General features: G+C 41.2%; 1 protein-coding gene and 1 long non-coding RNA gene across 3 annotated transcripts; both read right to left on the bottom strand.

Annotated features, from left to right (window-relative positions):
• Nucleotides 1-11,528: 11,528 nt before the first annotated feature.
• LOC109560121 (tropomyosin alpha-3 chain-like) lies at nt 11,529-13,602 on the bottom strand. Of its 2 annotated transcripts, XM_070791105.1 has the most exons (2): nt 13,418-13,500; nt 11,529-13,283 (listed from the first exon to the last, which is right to left on the bottom strand). In XM_070791105.1, the coding sequence occupies exons 1-2, from the start codon at nt 13,483-13,485 to the stop codon at nt 12,803-12,805; spliced, it is 549 nt and encodes a 182-aa protein (XP_070647206.1). In that variant the 5' UTR covers nt 13,486-13,500; the 3' UTR covers nt 11,529-12,802. The 2 variants fall into 2 exon arrangements, with proteins under 2 accessions (XP_070647206.1, XP_070647205.1); XM_070791104.1 differs by having other exon boundaries at nt 11,529-13,602.
• A 1,591-nt stretch (nt 13,603-15,193) lies between these two features.
• Nucleotides 15,194-20,091, bottom strand: LOC139183528 (uncharacterized). Its single transcript, XR_011567022.1, has 3 exons — nt 19,684-20,091; nt 17,623-17,684; nt 15,194-17,128 (listed from the first exon to the last, which is right to left on the bottom strand). It is a non-coding gene; the product is annotated as an uncharacterized lncRNA (long non-coding RNA).
• Nucleotides 20,092-20,739: the final 648 nt, after the last annotated feature.

Here is a 20,739-nt window from a genome sequence, read left to right as displayed (position 1 = left end):
AAGAAATCCCAGGGCTGATCTCCTTCAGAATGGACTGGTTGGATCTCCTTGCAGTCCAAGGGACTCTCAAGAGTCTTCTCCAACAAAACCAATGTTCAAATTGATATGGAATTTCAAGGAACCCCAAATGGCCAAAATAATCTTGAATAAGAAGGACAAAATTGGAGGATTCACACTTCCCATTTTTAAAACTTACTGCAAAACTACAGTAATAAAAACTGTGGTACTGGTATAAAGACATACACATGGATCAATGGAAGAAAATTAAGAGTTCATAAATAAACCCTGGGGAAAGGACAGCCACAGATACAGCTGGGACAAGAGGATATCCACATGCAAAAGAATGACATTGCCTCCATACCTCATATTATATACAAACATTAACTCAAAACTGATCAATGGCCTGAATGTGAGAGCTAATACTATAAAACTTGGAGAAAATATACAGGTAAATTATCATGACCTTCAGATTTGGCAATGAATTCTTAGCTATGACACCAAAAGCATGAGTAATAAAATAAAAAATGGGCACAATGAATTTTATGAAAATTGAAACACTTTGTGCAAAGGACATAATTAAGAGAGTGAAAATACAACCCATCAAATGGGAGAAAATATTTGCAAACTGCATATCTCATAAGAGTCTAGTAAACAGAATATGTAAAGAATTTTCACAACTCACCAAAACAATCCAGTTTAAAGATGGTTAAAGAATTTGAACAGATATTTCTCAAAAAAAGTTCTATTCAACTGGTCAATAAGCACATGAAAAAATACTCATCATAATTAGTCTTTTGGTGTTCCAAGATTCAATTTCCAATGTATGTATATGCAGGTTGGGGGAGGGAGGGTTGTTTCCCACACACCAAACAATTTTTGGACACCAGCAGGATTTTCAAGAATTCAACTCAATTCTGATATTAAATATCCACATAATTTACCTGGAGACAGTAACAGATGCCATAGGTTAAGAATTCAGTGTCACAAGACTACCAACCAAGTCCCCACTTCTGACCTTAGTTGCAAGCCCAGGCTGTTATGTGTGCTTCTGACTGATCAGCTACAGATGGAAGATTCCTACAACCCTGCTTTGGATTTGATTAGTTTGCTAGAGTGGCTCACTGAATTTAGAGAAACATTTTACATTATTGCTTGTTTTAAAAGGGGATATAACTCAGGAACAGTGGGATGCAGAGGGAAGGTATAGGGAGGGGCTGGGGAGCTTCCATGTCCTTTCCTTCAGGTGCCATTCTCAGCACCTCTATGGTTCAGTTCAGTTCAGTCACTCAGTCGTGTCTGACTCTTTGCAACCCCATGAATCACAGCTCACCAGGCCTCCCTGTCCATCACCAACTCCCGGAGTTCACTGAGACTCACATCCATCGAGTCAGTGATGCCATCCAGCCATCTCATCCTCTGTCGTCCCCTTCTCCTCCTTCCCCCAATCCCTCCCAGCATCAGAGTCTTTTCCAATGAGTCAACTCTTCACATGAGGTGGCCAAAGTACTGGAGTTTCAGCTTTAGCATCATTCCTTCCAAAGAAATCCCAGGGCTGATCTCCTTCAGAATGGACTGGTTGGATCTCCTTGCAGTCCAAGGGACTCTCAAGAGTCTTCTCCAACACCACAGATCAAAAGCATCAATTCTTCGGCGCTCAGCCTTCTTCACAGTCCAACTCTCACATCCATACATGACCACAGGAAAAACCATAGCCTTGACTAGATGGACCTTTGTTGGCAAAGTAATGTCTCTGCTTTTGAATATGCTAGCTAGGTTGGTCATAATGTTCCTTCCAAGGAGTAAGCGTCTTTTAATTTAATGGCTGCAGTCACCATCTGCAGTGATTTTGGAGCCCAGAAAAATAGTCTGACACTGTTTCCACTGCTTCCCCATCTATTTCCCATGAAGTGGTGGGACCAGATGCCATGATCTTCGTTTTCTGAATGTTGAGTTTTAAGCCAACTTTTTCACTCTCCACTTTCACTTTCATCAAGAGGCTTTTTAGTTCCTCTTCACTTTCTGCCATAAGGGTGGTATCATCTGCATATCTGAGGTTATTGATATTTCTCCCGGCAATCTTGATTCCAGCTTGTGTTTCTTCCAGTCCAGCGGGTGCTCACCAACAAAAACGCTTTCCAAACCCTGACCTTGTGTGGTTTTACAGAGCATTCCTCACACAGGCATGATTGATGAAATCATTGGCAAGTGGTAATTGTTTCAACCTCCAATCTCTCTCCTCTCTCCAGAGGTCAGGAGGTGGAACTGAAAGTTTCAACTTTTTAATCACTTGGTTGGTTCTCCTGACAACCACACCCATCCTTAGGGGGTGTCCAGAAATTACCTCATAGAAAAAGAACATTTATTGCTCACCTTACTTAGGAAATTTCAAGAGTTTTAGAAGCTCTGCACCAGAAACAGGACAAAGACTGTATCTATATATTTATTATAAATCACAATATCACAATTCATCATTAGGGAAATACAAATTAAAACCTCTATGTGACATCGCTTCATACCCACAAAGTAGGTGATACTCAAGAAAATGGAAAGTAACCAGTGTTGGTGAGGATGTAGAGGAATGAATATTGCTGGTGGGAATATAAAATGGTGCAAACATCTTGAGAAACTGCTAAACTGTTTCTCACAAAGTTAAACAGTTAACCTACGACCCAGAAGTTTCACTCTTAGGTCTCTGACCAAAGTTTTGAAAACAGGTACTTAAACAAATACTTGTATACAAATTTTCATAGCAGCACTATTCACAATAGGCAAAACATAGAAATAACCATATGTCGATTAATATATAAATAGATAGGCAAGTTATGCATCAATTCATGGACAATTATTCAGCCACAAAATGGAATGAAGTGATGCCACATGCTCCAATGTGGATGAACCTCAAAAATACTATGCTGAATAAAAGGAGTCAGACACAAAGGTTGCATATTCTATTATTCCACTTATGTGAAATATCCAGAATAGACAAACCCACAGAAACAAAGTAAATTTGTGGTTGCCAGAGGGTGAATGGAGAGTAACTGCTTAATAGTAAGGGATTTATTTTGGGTGATTAAAATGTTTTGGAACCAACTGGAGGTCGTGTTTGCACAATGCTTTAAGTGTAATAAATGCCACTGAATTGTTTACTTCAAAAATGGGTAGTTTATGTCAGGTGTGTTTCACCTTATAAAATATTTTTTTAATTTTCAAATAATGTAGTAGAAAAAAAAAAGAGAAAGAACAGTAAACAGATGAAACAACTAGAAAACAAAGAGCAAGCTGATAGATTTAAACGGGAACTTTAACAGCAATCATATTGTGTATAAACGGGCCTAAACACCCCATTTAAAGAGATTGTCAGAGGTGGTCCTAAGATGGCAGAGGAATAAGATGGGGAGACCACTTTCTCCCCCACAAATTCATCAAAAGAACATTTAAACGCTGAGTAAATTCCACAAAACAGCTTCTGAATGCTGGCAGAGGACACCAGACACCCAGAAAAGCAGCCCATTGTCTTCAAAAGGAGGTAGGAAAAATATATAAGACAAAAAAGAGACAAAAGAGGGAGGGACGGAGCTCTGTCCCAGGAAGGGAGTCTTAAAAAGAGAGAAGTTTCCAAACACCAGGAAACACTCTCACTGTCGAGTCTGTGGCCAGCCTTGGAAGCACAGAGGGCAACATAATAGGGAGGAAAAATAAGTAAATAATGAAAGCCCACAGATTACGAGCCCAACGGTAACTCCCCCAGCAGAGAAGCAGCGCAGATGCCTGCACCCGCCACTAGCAAGCAGGGGCTGGGCAGGGAGGCGAGGGCTGCATCGCTTAGAGTAAGGATTGGGCCTGAATGCCCCGAGGCTAATCAGAGCGAAATAATTTGGGCTAGCAAACCAGACTGTAGGATAGCTACCACGCGAAAAGCCCTAAGACACTGCCAGGCCCATGCACAGAACAACGGGCTAAACAGAACTAGCCGGCTGCAGACCATCCCCCTCCTGTGACAGGCAGCCAGAGCCCAAAGGGGGCAATCGCAGCCCCAGAGAGACATTATCTACTTAACTACAAGCCTGGGGTTGTACTTCCAGGTAAGACTTCCTGGGGTTCTGGACAGTTATCATCCGCCTGAGAAGGTGCGCTGGTTGTACACCCAGAAAACCGAGCGGCAGGGATGGGAAAAGCGATAAGTTGCAGTGACCGCGCTTGCCAAACATCTCATCACCTGAGCTACTCGGAGCTGGGAAGGGCACAAAACGCAGGCCCAACGGAGTCTGCACCTCTGAGGACTACCGGAGAGCCTGAACCTGAGTGGCTTAGACCTGGGAGGTGCATGCAGCCCAGGGCCGGCCTCGGACGGTTCCCGGCGGAGCAACCTAGAGCCTGAGCTGTGTGGGCAAGGAGGGTGCACACGCCGTGAGCGGGGACAGGCCCAGTGTGGCTGAGGCACTGCGAGCATACGCCAGTGTTATTTGTTTGCAGCACCCCTCCCTCCCCACAGCGTGACTAAACAAGTGACCCTAAAAAAAGTGTCCACCACCACCCACTATGTGTCAGGGCGGAAATCAGACACTGAAGATACCAGCAAACAGAAGAAGCTAAAACCGAGGGAACCGCCTTGGAAGTGACAGGTGCAATAGATTAAAACCCTGTAGTTAGTACCAACTACATAGGATGGGGCCTATAGATCTTGAGAAATATAAGCTGGACCAAGGAACTATCTGAAAATGAACTCACCCCACACTGCCCACAACAACACCAGAGAAAATCCTAGATGTATTTTTACTATTTTTATGATCATTCATTTCTTTTTTTTTTAACTTTTTAAACAATTTTTAAGTCCTCTATTACTGCTTTAATTTTCATTTTTATAACCTACTATTACTTTAAAAAAAAAAACCATTTTTTAAAGCAAACTTCAATATATATATTTTTTGTGTGTGTAATAAAGTTTTATTAAAGTATAAAGGAGATAGAGAAAGCTTCTGACATAGGCATCAGAAGGGGACAGAAAGAGTACCCCCATATATATATATTTTAATAGCTTTTGTGACTTTGTTTTTTTTTCTTCTTTTCTTTAATATTGTATTTTTGAAAATCCAACCTCTGCTCTAGAATTTTAATCTTTGCTTTCTGGTATTTGTTATCAATTTTGTACCTTTAAGAACCCAATCTTCAGTACCCATTTTTACTTGGGAGCGAGATTACTGGCTTGACTTCTCTCTTCCCCTTTGGACTCTCCTTTTACTCCACCAGGTCGCCTCTGTCTCCTCCCTTCCCCTTCTCTTCTCTACCCAACTCTCTGAATCTCTGTGTGTTCCACATGGTGGAGAACACTTAGGGAACTGATTACTGGTTGGATCTGTCTCACTCCTTTTGATTCCCCCCTTTTATCCTCCTGGCCACCTCTGTCTCCTTCCTCCCTCTTCTCTTCTCTGTATAACTCCATGAACATCTCCGAGCAGTCCAGACTGTGGAGTGCACATAAAGAAGTGATTACTGGCTAGCTTGCTCTCTCCTCTTTTGATTCCACCTCATCTCATTCGGGTCACCTCTAACTCCCTCCTCCCTCTTCTCTTCTCCATGTAACTCTGTGAACCTCTCTGGGTGTCCCTCACTGTGGAAAAACTTTTCATCTTTAATGTAGATGTTTTGTCAACGGTGTTGTATAGAAGGAGAAGTCTTGAGACTACTGTAAAAATAAGACTGAAAATCAGAAGCAGGAGTCTTAAGTCCAAATCCTGAGAACAACAGAGAACACCTGACTCCAGGGAATATTAATCGATAGGAGCTCATCACACCCCTCCATACCTACACTGAAACCAAGCACCACCCAAGGGCCAACAAGTTCCAGAGCAAGACATACCACGCAAATTCTCCAGCAACACAGGACCACAGCCCTGAGCTTCAATATACAGGCTGCCCAAAGTTACTCCAAAACCATTGACATATCATAACTCGTTACTAGACACTTCATTGCACTACAGAGAGAAGAAATCCAGCTCCACCCACCAGAACATGGACACAAGCTTCCCTAACCAAGAAACCTTGACAAGTCACAGATACAAACCCACCCACAGCAAGGAAACTCCATAATAAAGAGAACTCCACAAACTGCCAGAATACAGAAAGGCCACCCCAAACTCAGTAATATAAACAAGATGAAGAGACAGAGGAATACCAGCAGGTAAAGGAACAGGATAAATCCCCACCAAACCAAACAAAAGAGGAAGAGATAGGGAATCTACCTGATAAAGAATTCCGAATAATGATAGTGAAAATGATCCAAAATCTTGAAATAAAAGTGGAATCACAAATAGCCTGGAGACAAGGATTGAGAAAATACAAGAAAAGTTTAACAAGGACCTAGAAAAAATAAAAAAAGAGTCAATATGTAATGAATAATGCAATAAATGAGATCAAAAACACTCTGGAGGCAACAAATAGTAGAATAATGGAGCAGAAGATAGGATTAGTGAATTAGAAGATAGAATGGTAGAAATAAATGAATCAGAGAGGAAAAAAGAAAAACGAATTAAAAGAAATGAGGACAATCTCAGAGACCTCCAGGACAATATTAAACACTCCAACATTCAAATCATAGGAGTCCCAGAAGAAGAAGACAAAAAGAAAGACCATGAGAAAATACTTGAGGAGATAATAGTTGAAAATTTCCCTAAAATGAGGAAGGAAATAATCACCCAAGTCCAAGAAACCCAGAGAGTCTGAAACAGGATAAACCCAAGGCAAAACACCCCAAGACACATATTAATCAAATTAACAAAGATCAAACACAAAGAACAAATATTAAAAGCAGCAAGGGAAAAACAACAAATAACACACAAGGGGATTCCCATAAGGCTAACTGCTGATCTTTCAATAGAAACTCTTCAGGCCAGGAGGCAATGGCAAGACATACTTAAAGTGATGAAAGAAAATAACCTACAGCCCAGATTACTGTATCCAGCAAGGATCTCATTCAAATATGAAGGAGAAATCAAAAGCTTTACAGACAAGCAAAAGCTGAGAGAATTCAGCACCACCAAACCAGCTCTCCAACAAATGCTAAAGGATATTCTCTAGACAGGAGACACAAAAACGGTGTATAAACTCAAACCCAAAACAATAAAGTAAATGGCAACGGGATCATACTTACCAATAATTACCTTAAACGTAAATGGGTTGAATGCCCCAACCAAAAGACAAAGACTGGCTGAATGGATACAAAAACAAGACCCCTATATATGTTGTCTACAAGAGACCCACCTTGAAACAAGGGACACATACAGACTGAAAGTGAAGGGCTGGAAAAAGATATTCCATGCAAATAGAGACCAAAAGAAAGCAGGAGTAGTAATACACATATCAGATAAAATAGACTTTAAAACAAAGGCTGTGAAAAGAGACAAAGAAGGACACTACATAATGATCAAAGGATCAATCCAAGAAGAAGATATAACAATTATAAATATATATGCACCCAACATAGGAGCACCACAATATGTAAGACAAATGCTAACAAGTATGAAAGGGAATATTAACAATAACAGAATAATAGTGGGAGACTTTAATACCCCATTCACACCTATGGATAGATCAACTAAACAGAAAATTAACAAAGAAACACAAACTTTAAATGATACAATAGACCAGTTAGACCTAATTGATATCTCTAGGACACTTCACCCCAAAACAATGAATTTCACATTTTTCTCAAGCGCACACGGAACCTTCTCCAGGATAGATCACATCCTGGGCCATAAATCTAGCCTTGGTAAATTCAAAAAAATTGAAATAATTCCAAGCATCTTTTCTGACCACAATGCAGTACGATTAGATCTCAATTACAGGAGAAAAACTATTAAAAACTCCAACATATGGAGGCTGAAAACACGCTGCTGAATAACCAACAAATCACGAAGAAATAAAAAAAAAGAAATCAAAATATGCATAGAAATGAATGAAAATGAAAACACAACAATCCAAAACCTATGGGACACTGTAAAAGCAGTGCTAAGGGGAAAGTTCATAGCAATACAGGCATACCTCAAGACACAAGAAAAAGTCAAATAAATAACCTAACTCTACACCTAAAGCAATTAGAAAAGGAAGAAATGAAGAACCCCAGGGTTCACAGAAGGAAAGAAATATTAAAAATTAGGGCAGAAATAAATGCAAAAGAAACAAAAGAGACCATAGCAAAAATCAACAAAGCCAAAAGCTGGTTCTTTCAAAGGATAAATAAAATTGACAAACCATTAGCCAGACTCATCAAGAAACAAAGGGAGAAAAATCAAATCAATAATTAGAAATGAAAATGGAGAGATCACAACAGACAACACACAAATACAAAGGATCATAAGAGACTACTATCAGCAATTATATGCCAATAAAATGGACAACGTGGAAGAAATGGACAAATTCTAAGAAAAGTACAACTTTCCAAAACTGAACCAGGAAAAAATAGAAAATCTTAACAAACCCATCACAAGCACGGAAATTGAAACTAATCAGAAATCTTCCAGCAAACAAAAGCCCAGGTCCAGACGGCTTCACAGCTGAATTCTACCAAAAATTTAGAGAAGAGCTAACACCTATCCTACTCAAACTCTTCCAGAAAATTGCAGAGGAAGGGAAACTTCCAAACTCATTCTATGAGGCCACCATCATCCTAATACCAAAACCTGACAAAGATCCCATGAAAAAAGAAAACTACAGGCCAATATCATTGATGAACATAGATGCAAAAATCCTTAACAAAATTCTAGCAATCAGAATCCAACAATACATTAAAAAGATCATACACCATGACCAAGTGGCCTTTATCCCAGGGATGCAAGGATTCTTCAATATCTGCAAATCAATCAATGTAATACACCACATTAACAAATTGAAAAATAAAAGCCATATGATTATTTCAATAGATGCAGAGAAAGCCTTTGACAAAATTCAATATCCATTTATGATAAAAAAATCAGGAATAGAAGGAACATACCTCAACATAATAAAAGCTATGTATGACAAACCCACAGCAAACATTATCCTCAATGGTGAAAAATTGAAAGCATTTCCCCTAAAGTCAGGAATAAGACAAGGGTGCCCACTTTCACCACTACTATTCAACATAGTTTTGGAAGTTTTGGCCACAGCAATCAGAGCAGAAAAAGATATAAAAGGAATCCAAATTGGAAAAGAAGTAAAACTCTCACTGTTTGCAGATGACATGGTTCTCTACATAGAAAACCCTAAAGACTCCCCCAGAAAATTACTAGAGCTAATCAATGAATATAGTAAAGTTGCAGGATATAAAATCAACACACAGAAATCCTTGCATTCCTATACACTAGTAATGAGAAAATAGAAACAGAAATTAAGGAAACAATTACATTCACCCCACTCCAGTACTCTTGTCTGGAAAATCCCATGGATGAAGAAGCCTGGTAGGCTGCAGTCCATGGGGTCGCTAAGAGTCGGGCACGACTGAGCGACTTCACTTTCATTTTCACTTACATGCATTGGAGAAGGAAATGGCAGTCCACTCCAGTATTCTTGCCTGGAGAATCCCAGGGACAGAGGAGCCTAGTGGGCTGCCATCTATGGGGTCACACAGAGTTGGACACGACTGAAGCGACTTAGCAGCAGCAACATTACAACGAAAAGAATAAAATACTTAGGAATATATCTACCTAAAGAAACTAAAGACCTATATATAGAAAACTACAAAACACTGGTGAAAGAAATCAAAGAGGACACTAACAGATGGAGAAATATACCATGTTCATGGATTGGAAGAATCAATATAGTGAAAATGAGTATACTACCCAAAGCAATCTATAGATTCAATGCAATCCCTATCAAGCTACCAACAGTATTTTTCACAGAGCTAGAACAAATAATTTCACAATTTGTATGGAAATACAAAAAACCTCGAATAGCCAAAGCAATCTTCAGAAAGAAGAATGGAACTGGAGGAATCAACCTGCCTGACTTCAGGCTCTACTGCAAAGCCACAGTCATCAAGACAGTACAGTACTGGCACAGAGACAGAAATACAGATCAATGGAACAAAATAGAAAGCCCAGAGATAAACCCATGCACCTATGGACACCTTATCTTTGACAAAGGAGGCAAGAATATACAACGGATTAAAGACAATCTCTTTAACAAGTGGTGCTGGGAAAACTGGTCAACCACTTGTAAAAGAATGAAACTAGAACACTTTCTAACACCATACACAAAAATAAACTCAAAATGGATTAAAGATCTAAACATAAGACCAGAAACTATAAAACTCCTAGAGGAGAACATAGGCAAAACACTCTCCGACATACATCACAGCAGAATCCTCTATGACCCACCTTCCAGAATATTGGAAATAAAAGCAAAAATAAACAAATGGGATCTAATTAAAATTAAAAGCTTCTGCACAACAAAGGAAACTATAAGCAAGGTGAAAAGACAGCTTTCAGAATGGGAGAAAATAATAGCAAATTAAGCAACTGACAAACAACTAATCTCAAAAATATACAAGCAACTCCTACAGCTCAATTCCAGAAAAATAAATGACCCACTCAAAAAATGGGCCAAAGAACTAAATAGACATTTCTCCAAAGAAGACATACAGATGGCTAACAAACACATGAAAAGATGCTCAACATCACTCATTATCAGAGAAATGCAAATCAAAACCACAATGAGATACCATTTCACGCCAGTCAGAATGGCTGTGATCCAAAAGTCTACAAGCAATAAATGCTAGAGAGGATGTGGAGAAAAGGGAACTCTCTTACACTGTTGGTGGGAATGCAAACTAGTACAGCCACTATGGAGAACAGTGTGGAGATTCCTTAAAAACCTGGAAATAGAACTGCCATACAACCCAGCAATCCCACTGCTGGGCATACACACTGAGGAAACCAGAATTGAAAGACACGTGTACCCCAGTGTTCATCACAGCACTGTTTATAATAGCCAGGACATGGAAACAACCTAGATGTCCATCAGCAGATGAATGGATAAGAAAGCTGTGGTACATATATACAATGCAATATTACTCAGCCATTAAAAAGAATACATTTGAATCAGTTCTAATGAGGTGGATGAAACTGGAGCCTATTATACAGAGTGAAGTAAGCCAGAAAGAAAAACACCAATACAGTATACTAATGCATAGATATGGAATTTAGAAAGATGGTAATGATAACCCTGTATGGGAGACAGCAAAAGAGACACAGATGTATAGAACAGTCTTTTGGACTCTGTGGTGGAGGTGGGGGATGTTTTGGGAGAATGGCATTGAAACATGTATAATATAAGAAACGAATTGCCAGTCCAGGTTCGATTCAGGATACAGGAAGCTTGAGGCTGGTGCACTGGGATGACCCAGAGGGATGGTACCGGGACGGAGGTGGGAGGGGGGTTTCAGGATTGGGAACATGTGCACACCGTGGTGGATTCATGTTGATGTATGGCAAAACCAATACAATATTGTAATTAGCCTCTAATTAAGATAAATAAATTAAAAAAAAATAAAGAGATTGTCATATTGGATTTATTTATTTTGGAGGGACTGGTTATTTCAAAAAGACATTTATCAATTTTCAGTATCAAAACAGTTACACTATTGGTTTTTTTTCTCCCAATTGGTCCCCAAAGAGACCACACCAAAGGAGAGAACATTTTAAGCCAATTAAGCTGCAGGATGCACCCCTAACAGACCTCACTGAAACCTCATCAAAAAAGGGGGATTGGGTAGGGAAAGAAACTTTAAAAGATCAGCACACTGCTAGCCCACAGACTGTAGAGAGCTCTCACAGGCAGAGGGGTGACCAGTTTGCCTCAACCCCAAAGAAGCAAAGTTCCAAAATATAAAAATTTACAAGTTTTGTACATACGCTTTTCAAGATTTCTCCAGCACTAACCAATACAAAGCACAGTGAGATGGCACTTTTAGAGACAGCAGCTTCAGACCCAGAAAAGGGTGATGAGATGAGTTTCATATGGCTAAATCAGTGGCAAAACAATTTTCTTTCCTTTCTTTCAAGGAGGCAGGAGAGCAAATAAGTGGTCACTTCAATATAAGGGGCACATGATCCATTAGTAGTTGGGAACAGGGTAGAGCTGGGACAAGGATTTGGTCTCAGAGGTTTTACCATCTTAATTGTTTGGTCACTTCTGATGAAAAAAGAAAAAAAAAAAGTTGTCCAAAGATACCGTAAAGCTGAAAACCTGAACAGCACTTTTTTTTGGCTAACTCCTTCTGGAATCATCTTTCTGCTTTGGCAGGTACTTTTTACAGGGCAATGAGGTTTCCCCAAATGGAGCCTTTCTCTGGGCTGCTAGGCTCTCAGTAAGGCAGGCCCAAACCTTTTCCCTTTCTCTCTGGAGAAGGCAATTAAGCTGAAATGTTACCTTCCAAAAGTGAGAAAGGGATTAGACTGCTGCTTCAGTTCTACGGAATTATCTGGAATGTTTTTTTACAAATGGTTGTAACATCAAGAACAAAAAAGGTAATTACAAAATGTGTACATCACAACATGCTTTTAAAGACACTTTGCATTGTGCTCACATTCCCTTAAACGTTGTTCCCAAAGGTGCTCAGCCTCTAGCCCACCTGGAATCTCTGGGGAGAAGCAGAGACTGGCGAAAAGGACACAGGAGTAGGGGGGTGGGAGAGGTGGCGAAAGGAGAAAGCAGCCTTCCAGTTAAAGATCAGCCCTCCGTTTAAAGGTCAGCTTCGGGCAGGCTGGCCCCAGTGGAGTCGGAGTCGGGGTGAGAGGGAGGAGCAGCGGCAGGGCGGGGCTGGGGTGCTCTACATTTTATTCAGGTCAAGCAGAGTCTGGTTCAGCATCCTTTGTGTACAGAGGTCCTCCTCTTTGGTGCATTTCAGTTTATCTTCCAAATCATCAATTGTCTTTTCCAGCTTGGCTACTGATCTCTCAGCAAACTCAGCACGAGTCTCTGCCTCCTTGAGTTTTTCGGTAAGAATCTTTATCTCTTCCTCATATTTGTCTTCCTTTTGAGAGTACTTTTCTTCAGCAGCACTCAGACACTTCAGGTGCTGGTCCATCAGTCTGATTTGCTCACCCATCTTTCGGCAACGGGACTGTGCCAGCTCCGCTCGCTCCTCTGTGCGCTCCAAGTCTCCCTCAATAATCACCAACTTGCGAGCCACCTCTTCATACTTCCTGTGTGCCTCTTCTGCAATGTGCTTAGCTTCTTTGAGTTGGATTTCCTGGAGTTCCATTTTTTCTTCATCTTTTAAGGCTTGGTTTTCAATAACCTTCATAACTCTCTCGCTCTCATCAGCAGCTTTCTCAGCTTCCTCCAGCTTTTGCAGCGCAGTGGCCAGGCGCTCTTGAGCTCGGTTCAGCTCCTCTTCAACCAGCTGGATCCTACGGTTTAAGGAGACCACTTCAGCCTCAGCCTGTTCTCGGGCCCATCTTTCTCCACCCACTTTCTGCTGGAGGCGCTTGGCCCTCTCCTCTGCATCATCGGCCTGCTGCTGCAGAACCTGGATCTTGCACTTCATTGCCTCGGTGACAGCGATCGCGGCCATGACAGTGGTCCCGGCCATGGTCCCCACCCAGCTCCTGCTTGCCTTCGGGTTCCTGCCTCCTCCGCTCGGCGCTCGGCGTTGCAGCCGCTTCTCACCCAGATTGGATTAAAAAAAAAAAAGCAAGACTTAACGATATGCTGCTAGAAGACAGCCCCCCAAAAGACATTAAACAAAACTTTGGAGCACAGAATAAACTTGATAACCTGGTACAAAATGTTCCTTTGTCTAATAAATAGCAGGGGCTTCAGAATAAGAAAGTCATAATTGAGGACACTTAAACATAAGTGAGGCAGCGATCCAGAAAGCCCACATTTTAGAAGACAAAGGGACATTCATGTATCGGGGACAGCTGACTAAAAATGCTTTGCAGGACTCCAGGATGAGGAAAGCTGAAAGCAGCTTGGAATTACAGCACAAGTTAGTTCCAAGTTGATTATCTGGGGTTAATTCACTTAAAAGCCAAACACTGAGCCCTTATCATAACCTGGTCATTAAATTTTGAAAAGCATGGATTACTACTCTGTTCCATTGTTTCACATGGATCTTCGTTTTTCAGACCAAGCCACTTCATCATTTCTGGATTTTCTCAGTCTTTTCAGATCTGTTGAATTATCTAAAGGTGTGGTTCCCATTTGGGGGCAATTCTGACCCTCAGGGGACATTTGGTAATACCTATAAGCATGTTTAGTTGTATTATCCTGGGGATGCTACTGGCATTTAGTGGGTAGAGGCCAGATATGTTGGTACACATCTTATAAAGCCCAGGACAGCTCTGTACAAAAAAGAATTATCTGTCTAAAATGGCAATATTGCCAAAGTTACAAAAGCCTGATTTAAACCAATTATTTCCAAAGAGTGGCCCCCAACCATGTAACCCCAATGCAGGGAATATATTAGAACTGCACATTCCTGGGGCTTCATATCTGACCTGTAGAGTCTGGAACTCTGGTGGTGGGGCCCAGAAAACAGTGTTATTACAACACCCCAACTGATTCGGATATATGTTGGTTTGAGATTAAATTTCCTTTCTCTTTATACTTTCCACCAACTACCTACAAGCCTGACTTACATGAGACTCACCTTCCAGTGCCTTAATACCACTGCTCGACTCTGAACTTTAACTGTTCTGTTAAGATTGCTTTTTCAAAGACTACATGTTCTCTTGTACTTTGTTCCACTGTTCAACTCACACGCAACATCACACCAGCAGCATTTAGCAATGGAGGTTGCTGTACCCACTTCTCTGAAATTTTCTTCTCCCTTGAACTCCACAAAAGACATTCCTACACTTCCAACCAGTTACTAGAAAAAACTAAGAGGTCCCAAACTGTATGAATTATAGTTTATTTTCCTCCCTTTTTTTCTTTCCCCCAAACCTGCTCCCTGTTGCTAATTCCCCCTTTCTCTGGATAAAAGCAGCATCTTATCAACATTATTAATTCTTGAAATATGCCACTGTTTAACTTATGTATTATTTCTATTTATTCAAGTCATTGACAAATTCTAATCGTTCTCCTTCTGAACAGTTCTTCTGAGTGTGTCCCCGCCCTGCCCCCCCCAAAAAAATGCAAAATATTTGAGATGACACTTTAAAACTTGAAGTTAAGAGAGAATGATTTAATTCACAAGGCATTTTAAATGATAGGTCAGTAGTCCTGCTCAGTCTTTCTCATGAACTAGTTTAGTCTCTTTGGCAGGCGACAGCCACAGATGCAGACTTCTTTTCAGTTTTGTTCTTGTATGCACTTCTGCAAGCTCTTTCTAATATATTATTCAATAAGGTAACACAAAACAATAGGACATACCTTGGTTCCTGCAGGGTTGAACTTGTGGCCCACACTAGGCGAAGAGCATGCACAGTCAAAGCTGACAGTAGGAAGCTTGGGATACTTAGGAATGGTGGGTTGCAGTTTATGGGGTCGCACAGAGTCCGACACGACTGAAGCGACTTAGCAGCAGCAGCCTTTTCTACTTCTTCTTTAATAGAAATCAAATGCATACCCGTGGGCTGTACCTTTCAGTTTGTTAGTCAAATTATGGTCAGCAGACCAGTAGAACAAGCACCACCTGTGTGCCTTTAGAAACAGACTCAGGAGCCCATCTTAAACCTAATGAAGCACAATCCACAAGTAACAAGAGTCCCTAGGTGACCTGTCTGCCCATTCGGGTTTTCAAAGCACCACTTTAGAATATAAAAATTTTCTACAGACCTGAGCCTTTCCTACATGTAAGGCCCTGTGCAACAAGTCTACCCAGCTGACCATGTTTGAGAACAGTGGGTTCTCACAGTGTGGTCCTGGAACCAGCAGAATCAGCATCACTAGGGAATGGACCAGAAATGCAGGTTCCTAGGCCCACCCGGAGGTGGATCAAAATCTCAGGGCGGATCCACAGCGGTCTGGGTTTCGGCAGCCCTGCAGTGATTTCAACGCTAATTCTAGACAATCACTGCCTTAGGGAGGACGGTTTTGGATCATAGTTGCCTGGAGAAGCTCCCTGCCTTCCCTAATAGCTTCATGAGTGCCTGCAAATGACAGCACAGCTGCAAGCACCAGCAAATACCTAAAACATGGTTTAGGGCTAATTCATAATTAGAAGAACCTGAGTCAGTGCTAGTTCTTCAGCACTGTGAATAATAACATTTCAGGTATACACAGAAAAGTTACAATTTACAAAGCGCTTTCTGAGCCATTTAATTTAATCTTCACTGTAATACAAGGACATAAATATAACTGCCTCCCTTAACAGATAAGGAAACTAAGTGTGAGAAAGATTCAGTGACTTTTTAAAGGGCACGGGGATGTGAAGGGGCAGAGCTCGTGTTGGAACCCAAAAGCAAATTGCAGAGAGAACTTCTACCAGCTATTTGGCAAGTTAAATGGAGGAGGAGTCTCAATGTGGCTGAATGTGCCAAATTGTTTTTACCTTTGGAAAACAAATTCCAGACACTCAGGTTAATGAAGAAATACACATAAAAAATAAAATTCACAACTTTCTTTCTAATGGTTCAACAGCAAAATATATGAATATAGAGAGACAAAGCAATAAAGCAAATGAGGCAAAATGTTGATGTTTGGAAGAGTGTTACAGAGGAAACATTTCTGAGTTTTCATTATACAATTTTGGCAACTTTTCTTTGAAAAACAATACCCACAGGGCTTTAATGTGTGTCTGTGCTAAAGTAGATGTGATGTGGGAATTCCTGGTAGTCCAGTGGTTAAGATTCCAGGGGGCAAAGGTTCTATCCCTGGTTGGGAAAAATAAGACTCCGCATGCTGAGCAGCACACCAAGAAAAATTAAAAAATAAAGTGGATGAGATGTTATACTTCTTATCTGTCATTGTGTATGTTTTTAAGACTTGGGTCAAAAAGCTTCTATGTATAAAAGAATTTAACTATGTCTGCATTGTGAGAAGGAGAAGGTGATGGCACCCCACTCTAGTACTCTTGCCTGGAAAATCCCATGGACAGAGGAGCCTGGTGGGCTGCAGTCCATGGGGTCGAGAAGAGTCGGACACGACTGAGTGACTTCACTTTCACTTTTCACTTCCATGCATCGGAGACGGAAATGGCAACCCACTCCAGCAGCATTGTGAGAAAGCAGAGAATAGACATATAAGTAACAAGCAAAATGCATTTACATTTTTTCTTTTGGAGTGAAGATCATTCATGTATGCCAATATTCTTCATGGGGTCAATAATTCACTGTCGAAGGGGCGATTCTGAATCACAATTTTTATTAATATGGTTGTTTCAATCTAACCCTAGGCATAACATCAGTTTCACCAGAGACTCTGGGGATGTCTTTAGAGAATCTGGCTATTGACCATGCTGCAGCCTGGGGCTCTATTCTTCCAACCCTAGAGCCAGGACCTACAGTCAGCTACGCCTCAGGACATTTCATACTTATAGACCACTTTCTTCACATTTCATAGCTGGAGTTTCTAAAAGCCTTTTTATTAAATATCAAAATGTGAAAACAATGACTAGAAAGACATTACTGAGACAAGTAGGGAAATCTGATTTCAATAACAGCATTTCTGTCAAAAATGAATGATTACACCACCACACACCTGTAAGCCACTTGTAAGGAGCAGTCCTATCACCTGGGCTTGGGTCCTCTTGACTTCTATTCCTGTGTGGATAGCAAGGATATTATAAGAGCTAAGAATTGCACATGGGTTACAGTCAACAAACACTTTTCCATTTATTATCTCAATTGGCCTCATTGGATAACATAATTCCCTTGTATGACCACAGTGCTTGACTATAGGCATTACTAAGTTTTTTATTTCACAGACAAGAAATATGAGGGCCATTGAGTAATAAAACTTCCCAGGATCACTTGGACAATAGGTACCAGGCCTGATTTTCAAAGTGTTCTCATTTACTGCAGAGCCAGAGTAGCGAGTTCCATAGGCCCTACAGGGAGGTGGGGGAAGGCCAGAGCAGGAAGAGGCTTTAGGGTCTGAACATGTACTCAGGAGTACCCAGAGAACCCAATGAACATTTCTGGAAATGCCAAAAGTCATAAATGCTCACTGAAAAGTATTGAGAAAATTCAAAAAGAAAGAAGAAAAAAAAGAAGGAGGGGAAGGAAGTAACAAAGGAAGACACTATACCTCAACCTGGAATAGGCATGGCTGCTACTTGGGTATGTATTCTTTCAGAACTTTTGTTTTGTGTGAACCTATGCTCACTCTCCAAACTCCAGGTAGAAGCTTATAATTAACAACACTTTACGGACAGCTTTCCCTGAAGTTGGACATGCCTTTACTACCTTGTCTGAATGGCTGTTGAGTATTCTTTTGAATAGATAAACCATAAACTTTTGTTTCTCCAGGACTTTGAACTATTTCAGTGGACAGGCCCTCCTCTGTGAGCCCAATTATGCTGCTGAAAATGAGTCACAAGCTGTTTGTAATTGCTGGCCTCTTTCCTTCCCTTCACTTGCTCCAGTGAACCATGGCAACATTCCCTGGAGGCCTGGGACCAAGTGCAGGAGGTTAGATTCCCAGAAAAGCCAGGCTGGAGTGGTTGGTAGTCCTTTAGAAATAGAAATAGGGAAGACACAGGCCAATAGGAATCTTTTAGACTCAAAAGCATTTCACTGAAAAACAACAGAAGAAAATGAGCAACAAAATTCACTGCTCCCTCCCAGCTGCTCTGCAGGCCACCTGCAGGGGAACTTATAGTAGGCAATAAGGGAAATTTGTAGATCTGAAGGTTTTGCAGTTGAGCTCAGTGGATTATTCCTCTAAGGTCTTGGTAATTAAAGCATTATAACAGTGAAGCTAGAGTCAGAATTTAGATGCCTTTGTAGATAATGGGTTCATTCTGGAAGTTTACTGCAGAAGGCAAACATGCCTATGAACCACATTGAAGGTAGAAAATCTGGTGAATTGTGGCCAGACCAATTCCAGTATTGAAAGAAATAACTTGCAGTCATGTCTCTAGATAACTGTGGAGCCCTTTGGATAAGTGAAGTACCGTACATTATTTTCTATGCTGGCTTGTTTAAAATGGAATTTTACTTCAACACTACTTAAACTGATGTATGTCAGCTAAAATTGCATTGCTTGGGATTAAATGCTGTAAGAATTCTTCATAAAACCTCACAGGTCCAGGGGTTTCTGGGTGATATGTGAAAACAAAACAAGCAAAACAACTAACAAACACAAAACCAAACACCTTGCCCAATTCTGCTTGGAAAGGTGTTGCTTTTTAGCCTTGACTGTGTTCATTGAACTGTTAGCTAGGTAGAATAGAAGAAAGGAGTCCAAAATGGTGGTGGCTAAAAGATAAAGAAAGGGAAAAGCCCGTGAAAATGGAACGAAAGAAAATCCACGGACTGGAGTGAGAACTACAGGTGAAACAAACATGCCCCCTTCTTGGCCAGTCCAATTTGCAAAGGGTAGGCTCAAAGCGGGAAAGAGACAAATCTATAAAAGGAGAAAGCCAAGATGGATTGAGGCCTCTCCTTTGGGGTCGGTCCACCCTCACACCTCAGGGTGTACTTTTCTTTGGTTGCCAAATAAAACTGAGCTGTAACTGAGCTGTAACACTAGGCCACTGCTTCAAATTTTTGCTGTGGTGAGACGGAAGTGAGGAAATTACACACTGCCCCGACATACCTGGTGCTGTTTCTGGGATTTAACCAGGCTGAAACAATCTTGGCTTGGCCCCCAGAAGCTCAACTTGGCAAAAGCTCACATGGTGGAAGCTGAACACGAAGAAAACCCAGGGCAGTGGATGTGACAAGAAGCCCAGCGTGCTGGAAATCAGGACAGCAAAAACAAACTCGGTAGAAAGCTCACTTGGCTCAGTCTCAAATTCCAGAAGATCTCCAGTTAAGGTAGGAGGTCCTTGCCCCTATGGCTGGAAGGACATATGGCTAACAAAACCTTAATTCCTTTACAATCTCTTGTTTCTTGTTTCCTTGAACCCTCTGTGAACAAGCAAGTGGCAGTGGGTGCAATTGAGTGACTCTGGCAGGGGCTGCTCCCCAGTGTGTCCCAAAGGCTCCACTGTCCTCTGTGCCCTTGTAGCCGTTGCCCAAGCAGGTGAGGGTTCGTCTGTTCTTAACCTCCTTTGTGCCAAGGATCAGGCCAATGAAAATTGTGGGCACAGGTCAGGCATTTAACAGTTTTTCTGGCAAGTTATGAAAGGGGTTCCTCAGCATGCTTTTCCCACTGCCTTTTCCTCCCATCCTTCAGCTCCTCTTTCCATCTATGACACTGTTTGATTGGGCAGGTCATCATCTTTCCATTTCTGAAAGTTGTATTTGAAACTGTTTATCTAAGGTTGGGACTCAAACCCACATGGCAGGGACTCTGTGCTATGCTCAGCCACTCAGTTATGTCCGAATGGGACTTGAGCCTGGTCAAAATCCATGTTGCCTGGTTTCAGGACCAATGAAGCTCAAGTTCTTGATGTCTCATTGCAAAAAAATTCAGTGAGAGACACAGTGATAGGTAAGAGGTAGATTTGTTTGGATTCAGAGAGAAGCACACTCCAAGAGTATGGGCCATCACAGAGGGTGAGTGTGGTGGCCATGGAATGTGGTGTGGTTGGTTTTTTTATGAGCTGGGTGATTTCATATGCTAATGAGTGGGAGGATCATTCCAACAATTGGGGAACCACCGTCTCCTTGGTCTTTTGATAGTGTCTTGAAACTGTCATGGTGCCTC

Source organism: Bos indicus, chromosome 6 (assembly GCF_029378745.1).
Source record: "Bos indicus isolate NIAB-ARS_2022 breed Sahiwal x Tharparkar chromosome 6, NIAB-ARS_B.indTharparkar_mat_pri_1.0, whole genome shotgun sequence".
NCBI classification, from domain to species: Eukaryota; Metazoa; Chordata; class Mammalia; order Artiodactyla; family Bovidae; genus Bos; species Bos indicus.
Note: the sequence above shows the minus strand (reverse complement) of the source record. Positions and strands in the feature narration are given on the sequence as shown.

What these genes read in the sequence shown, in the direction of transcription:
- LOC109560121 (XM_070791104.1), bottom strand. Translation starts at nt 13,567, where the DNA reads ATGGCCGGGACCACTGTCATGGCCGCGATCGCTGTCACCGAGGCAATG.